The following is a 25,062-nucleotide window of genomic DNA, read 5'->3' as shown; positions in this document are numbered from 1 at the left end:
CACATGAAATTTCCTTTGCTTATTCAAAATGTAACCAGAAATCTGTGTAGCAAATTCATCTAGCATTTTATATTTTTTGCTTTAAAAGGCACAAAATGAGTGATAACAATTTTGGTTAACTCTAGGCATCTTGTGTTAAATGTCTATGTCCAAGCATAGTAATATCCACAGGGCAATGCATTCACCTTGGCATAAACTAGGTAATCTTCTTTTTGGTGCCAGTTTCTTTCCACTGAAAGTAAAAAGAGCTTAAGGACAGGTCTTAAGCTTGTGTCTGAAAGTTAGGCACATAAGGTTATGCCAGATGCCCCCCCAACATGGCTGTCCTTTTTTGTCCTCATCTGTGACATGATTGAAGATTGTTACAATTGGCTCTGTCCCATAAGATACAGCTCTCTCAGTCTTTTCCCAAGTTTTGTCAAAGGAAGGAAAGTGGAAGCTAAGAGGTCATCTTGAAATGTCTTTTCCCAGAATGATAGATGATGTTTTTTCGTAGCTTCCCATTGGACGTCAGTGTGTGAGTCATTACCGAAGGCTAGGACGTCATTGTGTTTTCTCCCATGAAGAGCTGATCTTCAAGATGGCTGCAGATCCAGAGTGCTTGGATGTTGGGCTGGCTGCCATGGTCTGCAAGGAGATGACTCTAATGATAGAGGAAGAGACACGGTTAAGAGAGTCTGTTGTACAGATGGTGAGTAATAAGACAACTCTCTTTGCTTCTAAAAGAACTTTTGCTTCCCCCTCCCCCTGCCTGGATTAGAGTTTTTAGCAAATGTCTGATATTTTTTTTTTTTTTTTTTTTTTTTTTTTTGTTAGGGAGTGTTGATGTCTGAAGAAGAGGTGTTTGAACTGGTTCCAGATGATGAGCGTCAGTGCACAGCTTGCAGAACCACGTGCTTCTTGTCAGCTCTTACGTGTTCCTGTAATCCTGAGCGTCTAGTATGCTTATACCATCCGTCTGATTTATGTCCATGTCCCATGCAGAAGAAGTGTCTAAGGTACACAGGATTTTTTTTCTTCCCCCTATTTTTCTTCCATATCCAGTAATTTGCTGGAGAGCAGTGACCAAATACAACATTTGGCCACACTTCTCTCAAGGGCTATTTTTATCCTCTTTGCTTGTTTCTTGGTTCCAAGGCAGCAGGTGTTATAGATGTTCCATCTTTCTGGCCTTGTTGCAGCTGAAAAACTCAATATAAGCAATACCATGGCTTTTCTATGGGCATTAATCTGTATTTGCCTTCTGTATCTCCAGGTACCGGTACCCACTAGAAGACCTTCCTTCTTTGCTGTACGGCGTGAAAGTTAGAGCACAGTCTTATGACACTTGGGTCAGTAGAGTTACAGAGGCTCTGTCTGCCAATCTCAACCACAAGAAAGGTCAGACTTCTCTTGTTCATAGTAGGATGTCCTGAAACTCCTACATTTGTTCTGTGTATTTAATGAGAGAAACACTGTGTATTGTTTAGTGGAAAAAAGAAATGAGCTAATCTGAGAGTGTAATGCAACTCGTCGTTGTGCATTTCAAATTGAACTAGCCTGTTGGAACCTTGATTGAAGGTCTTTGAAGCAGTCTAAAATCTCTTGGTTTTGCATACAATTTTTTAATGTACTGTTATTTCAGATGTGATTGAGCTGAGAGTGATGTTGGAGGATGCTGAAGACAGGAAATATCCAGAGAATGATCTTTTCCGCAGGCTCAGAGATGCTGTGAAAGAAGCAGAGACCTGTGCCTCAGTAGCACAGCTGCTTCTGAGCAAAAAGCAAAAACACAGGTAGGACAGGCATTTTTTTAACAGTTTCCATCTGTTTTTTTACTTGATTGGGCCTGGAAATGTAGGAACCTTCAAGTCTCGCTGCCTACTAACTTCTTTCAGTGTTTCCTGCCCTTAGTGCTGTGACTCATTGAGTGGTAGGGGGGACAGATACAGTGACACAAAGAGCCAGCAAAATGGACTTGGTTAGAATGTGTTAAACATGCTGTTTTCAGCTGACTTACGTACTGAAATGTGAAATCCTGTGGAGAAGTGTGTTTGCTGATCAGGTATTTCTCTAAATGTATGGGAGAGTGATAGGGAAAGAGAACTAGAGGAGAGAACGCGATGAAAATAAGTCTTGACGTGAATGTTTGTATTTTAAGTAGTATGGCTAAGTACATAGCTTAAAGCTATGGAAAGAAAATCTGTTCAAACATTGGATTGCAAAGCAAAATGCTTGAAAAGTAGGAAATAGGAATTATGGTTGGTGAGGCAAGCACAGTTCTATCTTCTGCTACAGCATTTCTCAAAAATATTTATGATTTTCCCAGCTGTTCTCAAGTTGCAGAATGTGTTGTGATGCTGGTGGTGTTACTGGAAGATGCAAAGGAAATGTGTCTTGCCAGCATTGACTGGGACAGAAGGATCTTGGGGAGCAGAGCAGAGCAGTGCAGAGAGCAAAAACAGTCAATAGTTTGAGCCAGTCTTTTACTTCCTGGGACGGACCATGGCAGTCAGTGATACGTGGCTGAAAAGTAGTGACTTGCCTCAGTGACTTTTGTCAATTTAGACTCCCTTAGTTCTTTGTGGTGCCTGTCTTGCCTGTGGCTGCCTCAGTGTTACTCTGCCCTACCTGAGCAATCTGCTGGATGTGTCCCTGTGTTCGGCTGTCATGAGCCTTCAGCCTTCCTTCTCTGCTATGCATTCTGTGCACTGAATCAAAGTCCCACAGAAAAGAATTTGATCAGGTTGTATGGTAAACTTTTGTATCTTGCATTTCCTCTGTCAAGTGTGAGATTTGGCTTTGTAGTTGGTTGGGTTTTTTTTTTCATGTGTAGTTTTTGTGTATAACCTAAGACTTTTCAAGGGAGGGAGTAAAAAATAAATACCTTGTTAATTATAATATCCAACTTTAGTACACTGAACATAATGCATATCATAATTGCTTGAATTTGAACACTGAAATGTTAGTTACAACCACAGATACAAATATAATGCCTGATGTAATAGGAGAGGTTTTATAAAATAGAGAAGCATTTTTGCTGTATTTGTAGGGGAAGGAAGGCTCTTCTGTTTGGTTTTTGTTGCATGTAGAATCCCACTAGCACAGCAGTATGGTCACTTGGAACTCTTGTAAGGGTGAGGGAAGCAATGCTACAGGGGTTGCATTGCCCTGTTCCTAGTGCAGTTTCATTATTTAGGTAGCTCCCAGCTGTTGCTGCTTCCTCCTCCTCCTGCTGTTGGAGTGTGTCAACCTTCTCTCAACAGACTTGCCTTCAGTTAATTGTTCAGTGGATTTCCAGCACTATTTCAAGAAACACAAGGGGTAGAAAGATATGACAACTTTCAATGGTGTGTCTTATCTAAAGCTGAAAGGAATTCCATGGGGCAAAAAAAAGAACTTGTATATACGTTTGAGGTCTGTTGTATGCTAAATAGCAATATGTTACAAAATTGAGGTTTGAGAAAGATTTTTGAAAACTCTTTGATGAACAGTGTTTGGAAATTTAAATATAGAGGTCATGTTCAGCTTCTTTGACTTTTATGTTCATATTTAGTACATTGAGAAGGATCCCATTTACACAAAGGATAAGATTATTAAAAAAGAAAATTAAAAATGAGTGCTCAAACAGAACAATTTGGCAGGGATTAAAGCTGCAATAAACTCATGGTCAAATGTAGCTGAAGAAAATCTGTCCCTTATGCGTCTGATTATATATAAACCTGAAAAATAGGTAACACAGGGCTGTGAAGATGTGTCCAGTACTTCAGTCCTGTATCTCTCCCCGCTGTTGAAAGTGTTGAGTTTCGGTAGGCAGGGAGAGTCGTATCTTTTTGTGCAGCATCTTATGCTGTGGCAGTCCATGATTGGATGAGGGACGAATGCCAGTGCGATGTTCCAGACAGTGCCCTCCCGCAGTGGTGTCTCTTGGAGTGCCGCACTCCGTTCACTCTCGCGCAGGAGTATCGGAGGCACAGCAGGTCCACTGCAGCCACCACTCCTCACTGTTGTAGCTAGTCCAAGTCTGTAGTAGTCCCCTCTGAGTTTTACATGGTGTGTAATTATATTTGATCATTATTCTAAATTTTACTTTTACAATAATACTTAAGTCCATAGGTTGAAAGATTAAATTTTGTTTTTCTTTAATGTTTCTATAGTAATAAAATGGAGATTCATTAGCAGGGAACAACTCTTCAGTGTTAAAGATCTATCCTGCTTTGGAAATAGTTGTGCCTGTCAGTGATACGTATTCCAAGTGTTTAACTTGTGCAGTGTGTCCCTGTTAAGTCTTCTACTGGATTCAGCAGGCTTGTGATGCTTGCTGCGAGTGATATTTAATGGAAATGACTTTGCAGAGCATGTCCTACGCAGTAGCAGTCTTGGCCTGCTGCAAGGCCAGTTTCAACAGTTCTCTGGCTACAAGAGAAAGTGCTCTAGAAAATAAGACTTCTTTTCAGACCTTGTTGCTGTTATATACCTGAGACTTCTTGTCAGTGCCTGTCATGGCAGTCAACTTCTTGAGCTGCCTAAAGCAAGCTTTTTGGGGCTATGTTCTTTTACTTATTTGGAACAAACCCAATTTGAAAGTCATGTAGACATTCTTACCTCTGAAGAGCAGGGTAAATTCTCCTGAAGAGACTTAGAGGAGTTACATTAAATTTAGTTTTCAAGATTTTGTAATTCGTGTGGAATTTGGTTTTTTTGAGTTCTCAAGTGATGGAATTTTTTTGGTAGCTTCTCAGTAAATTTGATAGCTTTCTGTCACTGGGAGTAAATCCAGGGATGATCATCTCTCTCATGTAATATTGTTTAATTATGTGCATTCATACAGCAGACAGAGCCAAGATAGCGGACGGACACGGACCAAACTAACTATGGAGGAGCTTAAAGCATTTGTACAGCAGTTGTTTAGCTTGCCCTGTGTTATCAGCCAGGCCCGACAAGTAAAGGTAAGTTTGCATCTGCTCAGATATATTGTGTCATGCTTTTTGCTTTGTTCTGTGTTTTTTTTAATACAGATAATATTTCCTGATGTAAAGGATGAAAGGCTTTTTTTTTTTTTTTTAAAGAATTGGTGCTGCACTGGCAGAGATGGATTGAATGGGGTGTTTCATTTCTAGCTTCTAATATAAAGCAAGTAGCTGCTTTGCAATGGTATCTGTGGCCTCAAGAAAGGAAGTAATATACTCTGGTTACATATAGCTCAGTGCCTCCCTGCTTTACTGGGTAATCTTGCTGTTGCCGTTGAAGTTTTACTGATGACATCTTGCCATCTGTCCATCATGGAATGGTAACATATGTTTCCTGCTCATTTGCAAGCATGTCTCTAAGCGGGAAGCAATGAGTTTGTACTTCTGTGCTACTGTAGTCAGAGCATCTGAGTATGTAGTGCTCAATTTAGTAGCCTAAGCATGGATATCTAGTCACCTGTAAGATCACAGAATACCAGATTGGAAGGGACCTCAAGGATCATCTGATCCAACCTTTCTTGGCAAAAGCATAGTGTAGACAAGATGGCCCAGTACCCTGTCCAGCTGAATCTCTGAAACTTAAGATCCAATATTGAGGAATCTGCTACTTTCCTGGGGAGATTATTCCAACAGCTGGTTGTTCTCATTGTGAAAAATTTTCCTCTTGCTTCCAACTGGAATCTCCCCAGGAGTAACTTGCGCCCGTTACCCCTCGTCTTTGTAAAAAGGGAGTCTCCATCTTCTTTGTAACTCTTTAAATACTGGAACATTCCGATAAGGTCTCATCTAAGCTTTCTTTTCTCAAAACTGAACAACCCCAGTTCTCTCAGCCTTTCCTCATATGGTGGGCTTCCCAGTCCTTTGATCATCTTTGTGGCTCTTCTCTGGACCCTCTCCAGCCTGTCCACATCTTTTTTGCATGGTGGGAACCACAACTGAACACAGTGTTCCAGGTGTGGCCTGACAGGTGCTGAGTAGAGTGGGATAATGACTTTGTCTCTGCTGATGATGCCCTTGTTGATGCAACTCAGCATCCTGTTGGCTTTTTTTGCTGCATCTTTAGATTCTCTAAAGTATTCCCCCTGGTCTCCATTGCCATTCTGGAAGAATACCTTAGTTCTTTTATGTGGCAGTCTCAGACAGTGCAGGGTTATTGCGTGTGGCAGTCAGGGTTTAGGCAACTGAGCAGAGCACTTTACTTGACTATGCATACATTTTTCAAGGTGCCTGTTGCAGTGGATGTGGTCAGATGTGGTAGTCTCACTGTAGCTAAATCAAGATAAAAGATGCTCCCCACCTGTCACTGTCCAGGCAGCCCAGTTTTATCTCTCTGGACCAGTTACTTTTATTCCAGCATCTTTAAAGCTATCTATAGTTTGAAATTTCCAGGTAAATCTTACCCTTTGTTTTGGTAGAAAGTCCTGAAGGTTATGTTGGTGAGTTTCTTCAGGGGAAAGGGAGAGCAATACCACATTGACAATTGTTCAGTAAATACTTCTCAGCCTTGTTTTTCAGGTTACAGCCCCCTTAATCTGTATGCATGGCCTGCATTTCTTGTCCTTCATATATGTATATCTTTGCACCTGTCTTTGAATTAATCTAGACTAATATGTAATCCAGATCATACTGATTCCCCTGGCTGCTATTACCGTTTATCACTCTGGCAGTCTGTATCATAGCAAGTGTTTTCTGCAGTAATCTTAATTTGTTTCTCTGTCACTGATGAAATGTTAAATAGCGTTTCGCCTATTAACCAACTTCTGGAAAACTCCTTCAAGAAACATCCTTAATAAATAAAGAATTCTCACCTTGAGAATTGGTTCTTGAGATGTATGTTAACCTACATTTATTATTATTACATATTAACTACATATTCTCTGTTGATACAGTTTTAAGAAGAATGTTCTGTAGTGCTAGATTGAGGTCCTAAAATTCGAAACATGACCATATGTGCAGCTACCCTGACATAACCAAACATATAATAACATATAGTGTTATTTGAGAAGGTCTCTTTTCCATGAGTGTTTCCTAGTGTGGGTTTTGTCCTCCTTCATTCATGAATTCCATATTAACTTTTCCATGGTAATTCATTGTTGATATCATGGAGAGACTTTATAGTGGACTGTCTTCAGCATGTTGTTGCTGAAAACGGATGCCTTCAGAAAATTATAGAACTTCAGGATACAGATTTTCCAGGCCCATTGACTCTAATCTTTATCCTTCAAAGATGTTCTTTAATTTGTTTCCCAGCAGCTAATAGAGTGGAAAGCCTGTTATCATCCTCATATAGGAAGATTTTACTATACTTTCCAAATACAAACCAGAAATATTTACTAATATTTATTCATGGAATTTATCATGATCTATATAACCTATAAGGTTGTTCTCAAGGGAGTTCTTTGTTTCTAGTGTATTTAAAACCTGCTTCTGATTAAGACATAATTTGTAAATGACTGAGCTGAGGGCATACAATAAACTCTTAATGGTTTTAATTCATATTTTTGTCTAAACATTTTCACCCAGCTAGTCTCTAATTCCACCATCCCCTCCAGCCTTAGGAAACTGATTCTGTTAAAGTACTCTGTGCACATGTATGTTCTTGAAGCTTCAACATAATAACTAACCAATAAAATAAATGTTATCATTTTACTGGTTATGAACCATAGTCTCTTAGTTTCTGAATGAAGTAGGATAATGATCATTTATGCCTAAGCACTCACTAACTTTCAGCATAGCATTTGAATGCAATTATCCATTGTAATGAATTGCAAAATAATTGTAATGCTGGATGATGAGTATTTTCTGACACAAGAGGCATTATAATTATTAAACTGTAATAATTTACTGTTGTCACTAGGAAGCATTTAGCATATGTTTCCTAAATCAAAATTCTCATAATATGGATCTTGTTCTTTTTTGTAAGTGCCTTCTGGTTTCCAAAAAGTTGTGAAAAACAGCATCAGACAAAAAGGGCAGTAAGCCAAGGGTTAGGAAATGCAGGTTTTGCTCCTCATTGTACTATCGACTTGCTATCAGAAATACCTGTCTTTTTGAAAGAGACTCAGGAATGAATCAATTGAGTATACTGGTTGAATGTCCTTGAATGAATCTCCTGCAGAGATTTTTTTTTTTCTCCTGTCTGCTCTCTTTGATTTTTTTTCATTGCAGTGCCAAAACATGAGGTTGAGGACAACTGCAGCAGTGCAGTTAGATTTCTGTGAAATTGTCTCCTTTCATTAGAGGGCTTTGCATTTTTATTTATTTCCTTTTTTGAGATAAAATCCAGGTGTGTTTAAATAGGGAGCCTGCTTTAGGAAATAATTTAAAGCCTGACCATTGTTATCTTTTGGTGTTCACATCCTCGTACAACTCTGGCTTGTTCTTTTTCTTTAGCATGTTGTGTTCTGTTGTGTACTACCATCATTACTGTAATGCTCCGACACTAGATTGAAAGGATGATCTGTTTGTAGAAGTCCCCTTTCCCCCCCACTATTTTAAAATGAATGTTGACTGGGCAGTGCTTAATACTCTGCTCTGTTCTGTTGGCAGCTATAGTTAGTTGCAGTTGTACTATTTTAGGTGCAGAGTTTCATCCACCTAATACGCATGAAACATTAGGCCAAATTACTTTAGAGGTCTGTTACTTAATATGTGTCAGACTTGATGCCTTGTGACAAACTAGCTGGCAGTGTATGTAGAAGCTCTGACTGATTATGTGATGATCACATACAACCCTCAGCTTTCCCTTTTGATTCTCTGGGTGTTTTTTCGTCATTGATTTGTACTGTTACGTTACTTCAGAACCTGCTTGATGATGTGGAAGAATTTCACGAGCGTGCTCAAGAAGCTATGATGGATGAGATCCCAGACTCTTCCAAGCTGCAGGAGTTGATAGACATGGGCTCTGGCCTTTATGTAGAACTTCCTGAACTGCCAAGGCTGAAGCAAGAACTGCAGCAAGCACGGTGGCTGGATGAGGTGAGGTCCACCCTCTTGGATCCCCAGAGGGTCACCCTAGATGTGATGAAGAAGCTGATTGACTCAGGTGTGGGCTTGGCACCACACCATGCTGTAGAGAAAGCCATGGCTGAGCTGCAGGAGCTGCTTACAGTCTCTGAGAGGTGGGAGGAGAAGGCCAAGGTCTGCCTGCAGGCCAGGTGAGTGTTCCTTTGCAAACTGTTGTTATAGGTCACACGCTTCAGGGATTCTCAGTTTCTGTGGGGGAGTGTGGTGAAAAGTAGGGGCTTTGAAGCTGTAGTATTGTTTTTCACCTCCTAGCAGTTTGATTGCTTGAGTTGGTTTTGAGGTTGTTGATGAGTTGTAGAAGACCTGATTTCCTGTCATGTTCCGCAGTGGCAGGAGGCTGTGAATTGCTGCTGTCTTTGGTATTCATCCCCCTCAATAAAAACCACTGAGTATGCCACACAAGACAGCTTCCTCGGTGTTAAGGAGTTCTGATGCTGTGCCCCTTTGAACTTGATTGTGCAAAGTCTACCAGCTTTCTCACCTGTCCTGTTACTTGGTAGCCAGTAGCACCCTCCAGGAATAGAGCCATGGTATCCTACACTGTGGTGTAGTGATGAAGTTGCATCACCAGCCTGTCAAATTTATGTCTTTAGTTGACTGGCATTTTGGAAGAAGGCTGGAATTGGGTTTCTCTTACTCTAGGCCACGCCAAAGTATGATGGCTCTGGAGGGCATCGTGAATGAAGCAAAGAACATCCCTGCTTACCTGCCCAATGTGCTGGCACTGAAAGAAGCCTTGCAGCGGGCTAGAGACTGGACAGCCAAAGTGGAAGCCATTCAGGTAGGGGTTACAGCAGGAACTGGAATCTTCTGCTTGCATCCTTTTATTTAGACATGTTCTTTATTCCGGACCCCTCTACCCACAAAGGTGACCTGAAGGGAAACCTTACTATCGCTGCTAAATGTGCTTACCGTAGCTTGTGTGCTTGAATTTATATTTCTTTTTATGCTACTGTTTCCCCATTGGCTATCCAATTTCTATTTCCCCTCCTTTTGTGCATTTCATGGGGAATGTAAAAGCTGGCAAATTCATTATGATACAAATGTAACTCTCAAAGGACCTTACTTGATATTGAAACTGTTCTGCATACTGTCACTGGAAATGCTTAGCTGCTGTGGAAGATGTTCTGCTCACAGGTCTTAAGTTTTGGAGCTGTCTGTGGAAATGGGCAGGCGGTTGTTTGTTGTTTCTCCCCAAAATGGTGTAAGATTTAATGACACTGATGGCTGAAATTTTCTGTCTGAAACAGACGAAGTTATGACATTGTTAATTGAGTAGTCCCTCCTTCTATTGCTCTATCCACATAACTTGATTTAAAAGGGACCATGGCTTCGGTGTTATTTTTAAGGTGTTGACCTCCGGACTACAACTGCTATTCTTGTATCAAGTATTTGTTGGGAACTGAAGTGAGAATCCCAATTGATTTCACATCAGCCCCTGTACAACTCTCAGATATTGTAGCTTGCTGTTAAGCAGGCAGCATTTAAGACAACCATGTAGAAATGAAATGTTGTCTAACTCCATAACCCAGTTGGCTATGTCAGAATGGCTGTTAAAATAAAAGCTGTATGAGGTAGTTTTAAAACTTATCAGTAAGATTGAAACCCTGCCCTCCTTTCCTATGGAACTCTATTTTAGTCAGTTACAAAATAGTGTGTGGCTTGAAATTAAGCTGGCCACTGATGTAATGGTGAAATCATTGCCTTAGAAAAAATTGTTTTACCCCAGAACGGGAGCAACTATGCCTACCTGGAGCAACTGGAGAGCTTGTCTGCCAAAGGCCGCCCAATACCAGTGCGTCTTGATGCCCTGCCGCAGCTGGAGTCACAGGTGGCTGCAGCACGTGCCTGGAGAGAGCGCACGGGAAGGACCTTCCTGAAGAAGAACTCAAGCTACAGTCTGTTACAGGTAAGCAACTGGCACTTCTGTGTCAGCCTTCAGAAACTGATCTTTAATGGTCTGGAGGGAACAGCTGGTTCAATTACAGTAGATTACAGCCATCTCTGACAATAGAATACAATAAAAAACTTAAGCTGTTCTCAGGTGAAAAGCATGAAAAAGGCAAAAAGTCTATGTTTGGCTAGACTTGTTTTATGTATAGACAACCTCAGCTGTTACTTTTGAAGAAACAGATTAAAACTCCCCTCTTTGCGAGGGAAAGAAAAGGATTTCTCTTTCTGTGTAATTGTAGAAATGTAGGCCTGAAATGGGCATGGAAGCTGTCTTTAATTGATGAATGTTTTAATTTATTTCACTGCTTAAATTCTAAGAAAACAGATTAGTTATTTTATAAGATGTTTAACTATAAGAAAAATTAAGTCAGCTATTGTTTATTTCACTTCAATGAATGTAGTCACTGTCTTTGTTTTAATAAAAATCATTCATGTATTTGAAGATTTATCATGTCTGTTTGACAGGCTTCCCTTTTCTAGGGGAAACAATTCCAGTTCTTTCAACGCTTTCGTGTAGGCTGTATTTTTCATAATCTTATCTTGTTGCTATTCTCTGCGGTTTGTCTTCCTTTAGCGTGATGTCGAAAACCAGACAGCATCCTCTCACTGTGACTTCCCTAATGCCATGTGCGGTGCAATAATTACATCTCATGTTTCAAAGGGGAAACTGCTGTTTAATGTTTCCCTATGGGTTCTGCCCCTATGGTAGCATCACACTGATTTCTGTTCAGTTTATGATGCACTCTAGGTCCAAATTTTTTCTCTGTATTCTTCTGCCTAACTAGTTATTTAATGTGTTCTGGTTTTGCATTTGACTGTTTTCCTAAATGTATCAGTTTGAACTTTCCTATATTGAATTTAATTTGCTTGATTTTTACATTCAAGTATGCCTTCCAACTAATCAAGCTTACTTAAAATTTAATTCTTATCCTTAGAAGTGCTTTGCAGCCTCTCCTATTTGATATTCAAAGGCTCGTTACCATATTTCTTAGTTTTGTTTTCAGCCAACAAATTGCTGATGTAAATATGAAATCATGGCAGATCTTTAAGACTTCCAGTTGATGAAGGCACTTGAAGTGAATGTTAAACTACTGATAGCTAACTGCATATAGTATTTCAGTTAGCTTATGGTAGTTTAATCTGAATAGATTTTGTATTAATCATGAAAACACAGTGGCTTTCACATGCTGATCACATTCAGATTCCATCTGTATGAAATACTTACATCCTTTTCTGTTTATTTCTCTTCTTCCTAGCATTAATTGACAGATATCAAAGGTATTAGACTGCTGAGTATTTCTTGCTTTCTGCTGACTGTTGTAATTCCTTTATTAGATATTCTCATATATGTCCCTGACATCATGACATCATAACATCATAGATTAGAACTTTTTTCTGTTCTTGTCACCCTTGGCTCTGACAGTGTAAGTTTTCTTGGCGGTTACAGGTTCTGAGCCCTCGGACTGATATTGGTGTTTATGGGAGCAGTAAGAATAGGCGGAAGAGGGCAAAGGAGTTCATGGAAAAGGAAAAGGAGAAAGATCTTGACTTGGAATCCCTAAGTGAACTGGAGGATGGGCTGGAGGAGGCCAGGGACACTGCAGCGGTGGTAAGGAGCAATGAAAGATAGTGTCTCCTGATAATGTGTGTTTAATTTGTCTCTAATCTGTGTAGAAATCTTATGGAAGAACTGATAAATGAATCTCACTGAAACAAATATAATATGATGTTTGACACAAGAATATAGTGCAGCTTTAATTGCAGTGAAAATAGAGAGAAGCACAGTTCAGAGTCTATGTGCTGTTATTTAATACATATTGGGCTATGTGTAAGACTTTAATGCTCTTGGGTTAAAAAGTGGCTGCTCATCTAATATTAACATTTATTGAAATACCATCAAAATAATGTGGAATGAGGCACAGCTCTAATTTAAACAGTACCAAGACGTATTTGGTTAGGTCGATTTTGAGGGCAGCCTGTAAGTGCTTGGTCATGGAAATTGGGCTGGTAGGAATGTTATATCTGATTCCTCCTTGTTGGGAGATGCAGCTTATCAGAAGAATTTGTTGTCATCTGGCAGCTCTTTCTCTGGGAACAAAGAAAATATATGCAGGCTCATTAATGTGGATTATAGACAGTCTATTTTACCTTACTATGCTTTGTTATAGTTCGTGAAATGGGGACACTGAGGAAATGCAAGCTACTTCGGGGAGATACGTGGTCACTCATGCTCCTGGTGCTGAGTCAACATTGCAGCAATGCTCAGCTGCATTGTCTCAGTAGACAGATGGATGGAACTGATTCTGACTTCTTTCCTGGAGTCAAAACCTGTTCTTCTGGTGGCCTTATGACAGATTTAATTACGAACTTCAGAAACTTTGTAGATCTGGAGAAGGTTATCTAAAGTTTACATAGAATCTCTGTCAGAAGGACTCGGGGGAGTAATGAGTAATTGAGGAGAAAGTATTTTAGCTAAAGTTCTAATTAGATAACACAATTCCTAAATTTTGGGCTACTTTAACTAGGAAGATCTCTTGATATGTGGGGTTTTTTTTTCTTGTTGCTAATAAAACGTAATCTCTCTTAGATGTCAAGGTCATGAACTGTTTTTTGTCTTTGTGGGGTAGGTGGCTATATTCAAGGAGCGGGAACAGAAGGAGATTGAAGCCATGCATGCTCTCAGGGCAGCTAACCTGGCCAAGATGACTATGGTGGATCGAATAGAAGAAGTCAAATTCTGTGTCTGCCGCAAAACAGCTAGTGGATTCATGCTACAGTGTGAGCTGTGCAAAGACTGGTTTCATAGTGGCTGTGTGCCCCTTCCCAAAACAAGCTCTCAGAAGAAGGGCTCTAGCTGGCAAGCCAAAGAAGTAAAGTTTTTGTGTCCACTTTGCATGCGTTCTCGAAGGCCACGGCTTGAGACAATACTGTCTCTGCTAGTGTCTCTGCAGAAGCTGCCTGTACGGCTGCCGGAAGGGGAGGCATTGCAGTGCTTGACAGAACGTGCCATGAGTTGGCAGGACCGAGCGCGGCAGGCTTTGGCCACTGACGAGTTGTCCTCTGCTTTGGCTAAGCTTTCTGTGCTCAGCCAGCGAATGGTGGAGCAGGCAGCACGGGAGAAAACAGAGAAAATAATCAGTGCAGAGCTACAGAAAGCAGCAGCTAACCCAGACCTGCAGGTAGGGATGTGAATATCTTGCTCTTTACCGTGCTCGTCTTTCTTCAGTGTGTTGAAATGCCTTATCTTTCTTGGAGAAGCTTGGGGAGAGGGGAGGGCAGTTAAAAGCTGAGAATTAGACATATCAGAATTACTTCAGTGCTTCTCAGTCTCAGGCTATGGCAGGCTTCAGTCAGTTACATGCTGCTCCAGGAACAGGTCTGTCGCTATACTCATTGTTAATAGCAACCGCTGAAGGTGCTTGTAAGAAACGTTGCTTCAGATAGAACAGCTGGCTAAGGGCCTGAAGATGTGTAAAGCAGTGGCTACTTTGGTGTCCAAATTCCATTTCCCTCTTGACAGACTCAAAGGTCTCAATATTTATAATTTCTCATGGATTGTCATTCTTAGGCATTTGGTGTCTTGTTAGTACAGCAAGGATTATAGGCAAACACCGGTACTTTACAGCTGACCTCTTGAGACTGAGATCAGATGATGCTGTGGTGAACAAGTATGTACAACCACAGGTTATAATTTGGTAGCACTGAACAGCAGCATCTATATCTTTCTAGTCACTATTGTTCAAAAACATGGAAATAAAAATCTAGTAGAACCTTTTCCTTGGATATTTCCCTATCTTTCTTTGTATCTTGCTGTGACTAGGCTTTTCTGTGGCGAAAAGAAGCACTGTTCCTTTTTTGTCAGTAACTTTAGCTTTTTTTAATAGATTTTTCTGGAAATTTTATCGTTTCGTTCCCATATCCCATTTTTCTTTTAGGGACACTTGACTAGTTTCCAGCAATCAGCCTTTAATAGAGTGATAGGGAGTGTGTCCTCATCCCCACGGCAGACTTTGGATTATGATGATGAAGAGACAGATTCTGATGAAGACATCAGGGAGACGTATGGCTATGACATAAAGGTAAGTAATCCAATGTGGCTTGTCTGCATGGAATTAATCCAGAACACCTGTTTTTTATTAATTCAATTTATTTCAGAGTATTTTTTGTATCTTAAGCTATCTATGGACATTCTACCCTGGCTCCTGTTACAGAGAGGTACTTCCTGATTTTATCTGACTGTCTCAGTTCTGCACTATTGGGAAGTTTTGTAATGTTTTTATTCAAAATTTCCAAATGTCCTGTTGAAGTTTCAGAAGGTGCTTTTTAGTGCTAAGGAAAAATACCCACTTAAGGGATTTGTATTTATAATACCATGGAGGACTAACATTGTCTTTATGCCCCATTCAGAGATATCATGAATCATAAATATGAGTTCAGTGTTTATATGGATACCTTTTCAACAGTGTTTGCTACAGCAAAAAATAAGTCTTTGAAAACTGCATGCCCTATAAGAAGTTTCCTGATGCCGGAGCTTCTTGCACATTTTCATACCTTTCTCTTCACTCAGCCCTCATATAATGTGTTGAGGTACATGTGTTCAATTTTGGATGTGTGGAAATATTCAGGACTAGATGTCTGGATCATGTTGTAAAATTAGTGTCTGGATTCAGTTCAGAAATTGTAACTGCAGTTAAATTTTTAAAATATTTTAACTTGAGAAGAACTGTCATGAGAAAAGGCAATTGTAGAGATAGTCAGATGCTTTCAATGTCATGTATTTCACTTCAGTACTTCTGAAATGTCTGTCTGTAGTGACAAAAGCGATGCCACTGTTTCTTCTTGCACAGCGATTTCTTTTTAGCAGTAGTGTCATATTTACCTTAAAAGATGTAACTTAAAAGACAGCGTGATCATATAAATTCTTCGAAGACAGATCTTCTAGTTTATGAAGGGACAGCAAATTTTCTAGGTATCATTTGCTTCAATCTCCTATTCTAGTATTTCGTTTCTGAGCAGTTTTGTGCTGATACACACATTTGTCTTAGTCCCATGTGCAATGCCAACAAGAGTACATTGCAGTTGGGTTTTACGGCTTTTAATTAAATTTGGTTTTTATATATGTTAATAACAATTTCCAAACTGTTCTTTGCATCAGGAGTCATAATAAGGCATTTCTGAAAGATGTGGCATTTTCTGAGGCTGTGGTAAAGCATATGTCAAGAAAGGGATCTTGACAGGATTTGAGGGTTTTGCAGGAGTGTAATTTCATTTGTTTAATGATTCTGTTGTTATGATTTCAGAATCTTTTACTTTAACTTTTTGACTTTGATATTCATCACTATATGTAATTGTAAAAACCTAAAAGTAAAAATCTGTAGAAGCAAAGCTGAGAGTGACCAAAAATGTCTTTTGTTAGGTCAACTAACATAGCTGGAATAGAAGACAGATTTTCAGGCAACCAAGTTCTTCAGGTCTAAACTAGGAGCAACGAAGTTCAAAAGAAATAGCATGGTTGCTCAGAGTTTAATTATTTTTATGCTCTTTGCTTTCAAGGGTTGGAGGTTTTTTTCAGTTTATGATCTATAAACTTCTTCCAGAGGAGTGATGTGGGTTTTTTAAAAAAATATATAGATCATGATGAATCATGTATGAATTTGCTCCTAAGAACTTGCAGACCCTGTAGAAGTAATCCTTGGATCCCTAAGGGTCCATAGACTGTATTTTGAAAAACTTGGTCTCGAATATCTGAAGTACAACAGTGGTTACAAAAACAGATGTGAAAAGGCCTGTTTGATTACATTGTGCTTCTTTTAATTAGAACATGATTCTTGCCAGCAAATACTTCAGTATGAGTGCAATAGCTAGACTTGTTTTAAGATTTGTTCTGAGCAGACTGATTCACTGGTCAAATTTACTGTACATTTTCTTCACCTTTAATTGCTTTCATTTTTGTCTTGTGTTGTTTTCTCATTCCTTTGCACCTGTGTTGCCCACGGCCACCAAATGGTGATAACTTTTTATTAATTTTCCTGTTGGCCCTGAACTTTCGTTAATGTAGTATAATATGATACACAGAACAAGATATTTTACAAGATACAAACTTTACTATGTAGGGAGAAATATTTTCCTCTTTCTGAATATATTTATTCTACCTTTTCATCTGGGCAATTTAAATCTGAATTTACCACTTCTAGTTCTGTACTGAAATCATTAGTATGCACTTCCTTTTAAACATGTAACTGAAAGCCAGAGAGAGTTTACCATTCTTAAACTCCCTTTTTATCATGAAATGGCAGTGTCTGGGTGGTACAATTTCCTGAGTTGACCATTTTGGGACCCACACAGCTAATCTTCAGGTAAATATTGTCAATCACTGCTCTACAGCCTTTCTCTTCTTTTAAGACAGCTTCTTGGGTTTTATTGTTTTCTGAAAGATTTCAGTCTTACATGGCATGCTAAGTATGTTTAACCTGTTGGCCAGTTTTCATTGCAAATGTGAAGGGATAGCTAAGTTCTGGAAGATGCTGTGGAAATAGACAGCTGGTTGAGGAAATGATCCTTACTAATTTCACGTGCAGGGGTAAATAAGGGGAGGGACAAGTTAGTACTACGAGGCATCAGGGAATCTACTCAAACAGGCTTGTGCCTTCTCTAGATTCTCTGCCTAATGTAATGCAATGTCAAACAAATCTTCTCCCACTGTTAAGATATTCCTAATCTCTCTTCTCCTAATGGATCTACCTGCACATGAAGGCATGCGTCCCATTTCAGACTGTGATGTGTCTAAAATGTCAAGCATCCATCCTACACAATGCATTGAGTGTATTGAGGTCTCACACAATGCATAGAGTTGAGTGCAAGCCAATGCCATTGCTATTCTGTTCATGGAAATATTGACAAGAGTCTCAAGTATTACAGCTCTTTTCAGTGTTTGGTCCTATCTTAACATGGTTCAAGACTGCCATAGAAGTCCTAATCTCAGGGCAACGTTTCATTGTCTGCCATTATGTTGATGTTTTGCTGTGCTGGAACACCCTGTTTTTTCCTCACCTGTAAGATCTTCAATTGTTTCCTTCTGTAGTAACCGTTATTTGCTTGGCATAGCCCTGCTTTACTGAAGATGCCAGTCTTTATGGTCTTGCAGTCAAATTTTTCAAGCAAAACCAAAAAAAAAGTAGGCTAAGAGTAAGCCTCTGCCTTGTGTTCACTTCTGAAGACTGTACTTGAGGGACTGCTGAGTGAGGAAACTTTTCAGGTGTTTCTCATGCACTAACTATAAATCTGTTGACCTATCTCTGTAGTTGCTGTGTTCATCCACTGTTTAAGTAGGGTTGTAACTTGTACCTTTTGCATATGGTCTTGGTGTTTCTGGTGGGGTGCTTCAAAGTAGAGTTTTAGGAACAGCAGACTGGTCAGTGTTGGTAGAATTTACTTTGAAGTAGGTATGTTCTGGATCCCGATTTTGCATGTTTTCTTTGGGTCTTTTTCAGGACAATGCCAGTGTAAAATCTTCTAGCAGCTTGGAGCCCAATTTGTTTTGTGATGAGGAAATCCCCATTAAATCAGAAGAAGTGGTGACACACATGTGGACTGCTCCCTCATTCTGTGCCGAACACGCATATTCATCTGCTTCTAAAAGCTGCTCTCAAGGTATTTGCTTTTGTATACATTGAGATAAAATTGAACAGGTAGCTGGGATGAGCAGTCAGTAGGGAGAGGAACTGCTGTTACCTGTGCTAGTTGCAGAGGATATGTTGTCTGTAAGAAGGTACAGTAGAATTACGTGGCATGGTTTCCTGATGTCAGTGGACATCAGGAACATAGTGTCAATGGTTTTTGCTTGTGATTGTCTCCCTCCTTAGATTGTTGTTGTAAACAGTATGTAATTTCTTTTGGTTTTGATCTTTTCCATTTATCTTTATATGACTTACCTCCTGTCTGAAAGGTTCTAGCACTCCAAGGAAGCAGCCTCGCAAGAGTCCACTGGTACCACGCAGTTTGGAGCCCCCTGTATTAGAGCTGTCACCTGGAGCGAAAGCTCAGCTAGAAGATCTAATGATGGTAGGAGATCTACTAGAGGTATCACTGGATGAGACGCAGCACATCTGGCGGATTTTGCAGGCTACTCACCCACCCTCTGAGGACAGGTTCCTTCATGTTATGGAGGTATGGAACTTGAAGAAATATTCTGGTATGGAGAAAAAAAAAAACCTCCACCACATTTTTTTGTTTTTTTTTTTTAAAAAAAGACAATCTTGGGTACTTGAGTGCTTAGTTACTTGACACATTTGGATTTCAGCCAGGGAGTAGTAGATTCCAGAAAATAACAGAATAAGAGATCTAAAAATTCAGTTCTCGATCACTTAATGCTGTAGCACTGTCCTCCACGATTAACCATATTTAGAACAGTTTTCTCAGGCAGTTCCAAATGCAAAACTTACTTTAAAAAGTATAACGTTAGGGAAGGGAAACACTGTTCTTGATTATGCTTGGAATCAGAACTGATCTGCAAAAGAATTACAAGAAACGTGGGAAGATGGAAGGTCTACACTTAGCTTGTGTAACTTTATATAAGCTCTTGTGTTGAAGAACTGTACTGAAACCCATCCTTTATCATTTGTCAGCTGAAGTTAGGGGTTGGTTTGACCATGTGTAGTTATGGAGTATATGCTTGCTGTTTGGGTTACTGAACGGCACAGGAAATATATCGAAAAGGGTTCTTTCCTGACTTTTTGGTAGCATACAGTAATAGAAGATGGAAGGTTACATGCTGTGAAGAGTGAGGTTAGATGAGCATATTAATCAGTTGTCTCATTTTCTGAGTGCCATCCATATACAATGGATAAGTCAAAGTGTTGCCAAACTGCCATCAGTTAGGACAGTAGTATAAAGCAGACCCTGTGCCCAAAGAAGTACTGCTTTACCATGTTTTGATCCAAGTACTTCATAAGCTTAATGTTCTTTTAATGTAATGGCTTTGGCATGTAATTGATTGAAGAACAGTTTGAATGCCACCAAATAGCAATTTATAAATAGTATGCCAGACTGTTACATTAATAGCTAAGCACAGCTCTTGGGGGGGAGGGGCGGGGGGGAGGGTGGTGGTAATAAGAGAGTGTATGTCTGTTACATTTTCTGGTTAAACCTTGTGAATACTTGTTTGATGAGAACTACTCATTTTGAATTTAATACCTTTCTATGTCTATTTATATGCAAAACAGGTAGGCTTTTGTAAAATAATCTTCAGAGAATTTGTTTTTGGGTAGAGTAGCCATACTAAGCAATGTACAGTAAACAGTCTTTTACTGGCTTATAGTATGTCCTTAATCTAGTAGCAATTATTAAGGTTAAAATATACAGCTGGATTAACTGAAATTGAGTCAATCCTGTTTGTACAAAGGAGCTATACATGTGAATCTTTCAGATATAAATAGGACTTGTCACTGTGAATGCTACCTGCAGTGACAGAGTTTGCCAATTTTAAGCCTCACTTATGATCTGAATCTGCTATTTGAGATTTGTTAATGACACCAGAATATTTACAATGTGTGCTAGTTTGGAAGCTATTCAAATAATGGATCTGTTACTTTCTTCTCTTGCTAGAGTTGATGATACATTTTAAGAATTTACCAATTGGTTTTTCTTAATCTCCAGAGTAGCAATTGCTTTCTCTCAAAAATAATTACAAGCAAGACTGACCTAGGATGAAAACTAAGAGCGAGCATCTAACAAATGATTAATCTTCTCAACTTTTATTAAAAAGCAATGTGAGAAGGGAGTTGTAATTATTGCTATTCCGCCTCCTTACTCTTGCTGCTGATTTACTTTTTCCACTGGACATTTTTGATTCATTGTACTTTGACACAGTTGATACCACTTTTTTTTTTTCTAGTATTGTGAAAATGAAGTTGAGCCCCTTTTTGTTTAGAATTAGTAACAGTATGTTGTTGAATAGGTTTCTTCATACCATGTCAGGGTAATGGTGGAGGTAGGTACATCTCTCAAAGCACAGGTTTACCATATATGGAAATTTGCATTTGAAAAAAAAATAATCTCTCTTCACCCTTTCTATGAAGGATGACAGTATGGATGAGAAACCACTGAAAATGAGAGGGAGAGACTCTTCTGAGAGGAAGCGGAAACGAAAGCTGGAGAGAGCAGAGCAGTTCTTTGGAGATATGAAGCAAAAATCTAAAGAGCTGAAAAAACTGGAAAAACCCAAGAAGAAGAAGCTGAAACTCACCATAGATAAGACAAAGGAGCTAAACAAGCTGGCAAAGAAACTGGCTAAGGAAGAGGAGCGGAAGAAGAAGCGAGAGAAAGCAGTTGTCACAAAGGTGGAACTAGCAAAGGAGAGCACAGAAAAAAAAAGAGAGAAGAAGGTTCTAGATATTCCTTCTAAGTATGACTGGTCAGGAGCAGAAGAGTCGGATGATGAGAATGCTGTATGTGCTGCACAAAACTGCCAGAGGCCCTGCAAGGACAAAGTGAGTTTTTGCTTAGTTCTGTCATAGGCAACTCCATGTCAAGTCAAAAACCCCAGTGTAATTTAATAATTAGGTTGAACAGGATGAGCAACAAAAGCGGTATGACTGGAAATGCGAGAGAATGGAGTAGTAGTTGAGTAGGTACACAGATGTAGTAGATAAAACTATACAACTTTCTTATTCTCTTAGGTACTTTAAAACAGGAGAAGATGATGGAAAATTACAGTCTAGGAAAGGTACTCTGTCTTGGTTGGGAAGTTTAACCTCTTCAACCTGTGTAATTTTTTGCTGGCTATGTGCAACACGCATTGTCTGATTCAAAGGATTAATTCTTTGACTTGGCTAGAAATGTTCCTGACTTCAGTGTGTTTCTGAGCAGAAGTGGGATGTGTGATATTCCTAAATGAAGTAAATCTTCCATATTTCTTGCATACAGTCTGTGAACAGTGATGCTGCAGGCTGGGGGATCTACAAACTGCAGTGTTTCACTTTTCTTGTTGGAGATAGTGATTTTAGACCTGGCTGGATTATTACAAAAGAAACGTGATCTGCCTGCCTCTATGGTACTGCCTGTTCTGATTGTCAGCTTTTAACACTGACTAATTGATGATCAAAAAATTTTTTTTTCGGAATTTATTTTCTGCTTTTTAGAAGGAAGAAAACTCACTCCCCGTAATAACTGCGGTATTGACACTATACTGAACTGGCTTGCACAAGAGAGAGTAGGAACAAATACAAATATCAAGAACTTACTTCTTGTTTCACAAAATTGAAACATGGAGTTCAAGTGTTTATTTCAACACTTAAAAAGACCAGTTAAAAGACTAGTTTTGAAGTCTTAAAATTAGACTGAGGTTAGAAATCACACTCAATCACTCAAAAGATGATACAGTCTTTGTACCACTGTTCTCTGTACTTCACAGATGATGATTAGCTTACATTAGTACATTTTTACAGAAACTGAGATTGCAAGAGGTAGGAGAGTGCCTTAAAGTTCATATTATAAAGAAGGTTGTACTAAATTGGTCAAACTTCCATAAATTAAACTGAGTAAAATTCCTGATTGTATTATCAAAGCTTTTAATCGAATGACTCTCTTTCCCTAAGGTTGGACATGTTTTTGTACATTCAACAGGTGAATGCCGTACAAGTGAAAAATGGTAGATACAGGAACATAATGGCTGAAGCTGTAACTGTTAAGTGTCTGTTACTAGTCGCTTATAAAAATTTGTTCAGGAATAGTTTTCCTACAAACTAACATAAAATCTTGAGCAGATAGTGTTTCTTCATTTTAGATAGATTGCCATTACTATTATTTTTCAAATATATTTTCCTTTTCACATTCATCTGTAAAGTGAAAACAGAACTACAGCAGTAACAGTTCTTATAGCTGTACCAGTGCATGCCATTGAAATTAAGAGTCTGTGTTCCTTATCCTGTAGATCTCAGTTTCTGCCCACTGACTCAAATTAGCATGTACTTTTACTTGGGAATTACACAAATCTAATAATTAATCTTTTTTTCCCTTCCTAAGTTTTAATTTACTTTTTATGCCTTTTCCTAATTGTTTTATAGCAAGTTCAGCTCAAAGCTTGGAATACTTTAGCTTAAATGTTCTTACTCTTTGGCGTTACAGTTTGTGTGCCTTTTTTGGCATTTGATGGGCAGCAGCATACCGAATATCTAGCTGGTAGAAAAGTATTAAAGCTGCTGATGTCATGTGGCTGGTTTTTAGCCAAAAGCTGTAATCAAGTGTTTCTGTTTGCTGTAACTTTTAAGTTGCAGAAGCTACCGTTTGATAATGCAGTCTAAGGGGATATGTATAATTTAGGATGTGTATTTGTAGACTCTCATCTCTACTGAAGTAACTGTCCCTGAGCACGCTCCTATTTTAAATGTGTTCTAGCATACCTGTGTTTCATTTGAGGAGGGCTGAGTGTCACTTTCCTTAGAAGTAGTAGTAGTAGTGTGTGTGTCTGCATTGTGATGGTCTAAGGATGCAAGAGGGGCAAGGTTTGTTGGAAGAGTGTTATTTTTTATTAAATTGAAGCAGCTTGTTGAAACAAGCTCTATAGGGCATTAATTTGTGCCCCAAACCTTTTTTGTTCTAGGTATATCAGGTGGGTTTAATGGAAGGTATTTTCTTCATAAAACCATGCCCATCTCTCTTTCCTTGTAATGTGCTATGTGTTGCTGATCTAATCTCTTGCAGGTAGACTGGGTGCAGTGCGATGGTGGCTGCGATGAGTGGTTTCATCAAATTTGTGTTGGTGTCTCTCCAGAAATGGCTGAGAATGAGGATTACATCTGCATAAACTGTGCAAAGAAGCCAATGCAGGGACCAAGTAGCCCTGCTCATGCACCACCACCTCCTTTCTTACTGAGCTACAAACTACCAATGGAAGATCTTAAGGAGACAAGTTAGCAACTACTTGATGCCTGGAACTTGTTGGGAAATGGACCACTGAAACCCTACAGAAAGAGAGGGTTTGAAGCTAATGTAGCCACTGAGCTTCACTTCCAAGGACGTACAGACCTGCAGCAGAGTTGGTCCCTTCCTTACAGCTGGCTTCCTTCATACAATGGGGGCATCAAGGCACAGTGGTACCGACTCATCTATGCAGACACTGCCTGATAGGAGCTCCAGCCAGTGTTTTTTGACTTGAGTATTTCCATCTTTGAGTGTGGCTGTTGCTCTTAGAGACTGAGCAAACCTGAGGCTGTTAGATTAGACACTTCAGGGTGTTAGAAGTACACGTTGGCAGTGGAGCTGGCCTGGGTATGCTGGGTGGCATAGGCTGGAGCTTTTAGGCCTACCAGGTTACCCAAAGGAGGTGACTTTGGAAGTTATCTTTTGCTTTCCCATGCCAATCCATTGAGTAGGGCAATGTCTTGGGAGAGTTAAGTTGCCTCCATATCCAGGCAGCTAACACTACACTATAAGGATGGGAGCAAGTGGATGAATTTCTTTTAATTTTTCTCTTGTAGCTAAAGGGCAGAGGAGCTCATGATCTCAGAAATCAGCAAAGGTTCCATTTACCAAAAAAGAGACCCAACTCTACCCCACTAGGCAAATTTTTTCCTTAGTGAGGAACAGCTGATCTTCCTGTCCTGAAGGAGGGCCAGAAAACATTGATGGAGATGTCTAGCTAGACCAGAGCTTGGGAAAAGCAGAGTGCTTCCCTTTCCACAGGGGTGCCCTCTCCTGTTCTAGGCTTTGCTTAGAGTTCTGCACTCCTGCACACTAAAGTTGTCTCATGCAGGATGGAGCTGGCACCCAGGATGGAGGTACAGCACCCAGGGCACCAGCTTCTGTGATCCGTACCCGGGGATGGGAAGGAAAGAAGACAGCCCACTTACCTCAGAGGTTACACTGACATGTGCTTCTGTGAAAAGTTTCACTCACAACTATTTCCAGTATCACCAGGCTACGGGCATGGCCTCAAGCGATACCAGCAAGCAGTCTGCAGATACTGTTCGCAGTGCAAATCCCCCTCCCTGCTGGCTTTGCTGGATGTGTACCAGTGTACAATCAGCAACAGTTCTTGTTTGAAGTTGCCGTTGGCTTTGCCAGAGGACCAGAGGGCTTGGGGTCATCCTGGGTGACAGTTGTTTTAGTAAATCCATTTTTAAAGAAGGACTTGTTT

General features: G+C 39.7%; 1 protein-coding gene across 1 annotated transcript in view; it reads left to right on the top strand.

Annotated features, from left to right (window-relative positions):
* KDM5A (lysine demethylase 5A) overlaps positions 1-23,840 on the top strand; it is a gene marked incomplete at both ends in the record, with an annotated part of 47,949 nt that extends 24,109 nt beyond the window's left edge. Inside the window, 15 exons of the mRNA XM_082011653.1 lie at positions 497-691; positions 817-998; positions 1,256-1,380; positions 1,625-1,775; positions 4,811-4,928; positions 8,751-9,106; positions 9,618-9,756; positions 10,705-10,884; positions 12,376-12,537; positions 13,556-14,107; positions 14,864-15,007; positions 18,419-18,578; positions 18,874-19,094; positions 21,005-21,415; positions 23,628-23,840. Of these exons, the coding sequence (XP_081867779.1) occupies positions 497-691; positions 817-998; positions 1,256-1,380; positions 1,625-1,775; positions 4,811-4,928; positions 8,751-9,106; positions 9,618-9,756; positions 10,705-10,884; positions 12,376-12,537; positions 13,556-14,107; positions 14,864-15,007; positions 18,419-18,578; positions 18,874-19,094; positions 21,005-21,415; positions 23,628-23,840 (3,309 nt within the window). The remainder of the gene's footprint in view (positions 1-496; positions 692-816; positions 999-1,255; positions 1,381-1,624; positions 1,776-4,810; positions 4,929-8,750; positions 9,107-9,617; positions 9,757-10,704; positions 10,885-12,375; positions 12,538-13,555; positions 14,108-14,863; positions 15,008-18,418; positions 18,579-18,873; positions 19,095-21,004; positions 21,416-23,627) is intronic.
* Positions 23,841-25,062: the final 1,222 nt, after the last annotated feature.

Source organism: Phaethon aethereus (genome assembly GCF_964289735.1).
Source record: "Phaethon aethereus genome assembly, chromosome: 1".
Classification (NCBI taxonomy): domain Eukaryota; kingdom Metazoa; phylum Chordata; class Aves; order Phaethontiformes; family Phaethontidae; genus Phaethon; species Phaethon aethereus.
This window is presented reverse-complemented; position numbering and strand designations above follow the sequence as displayed.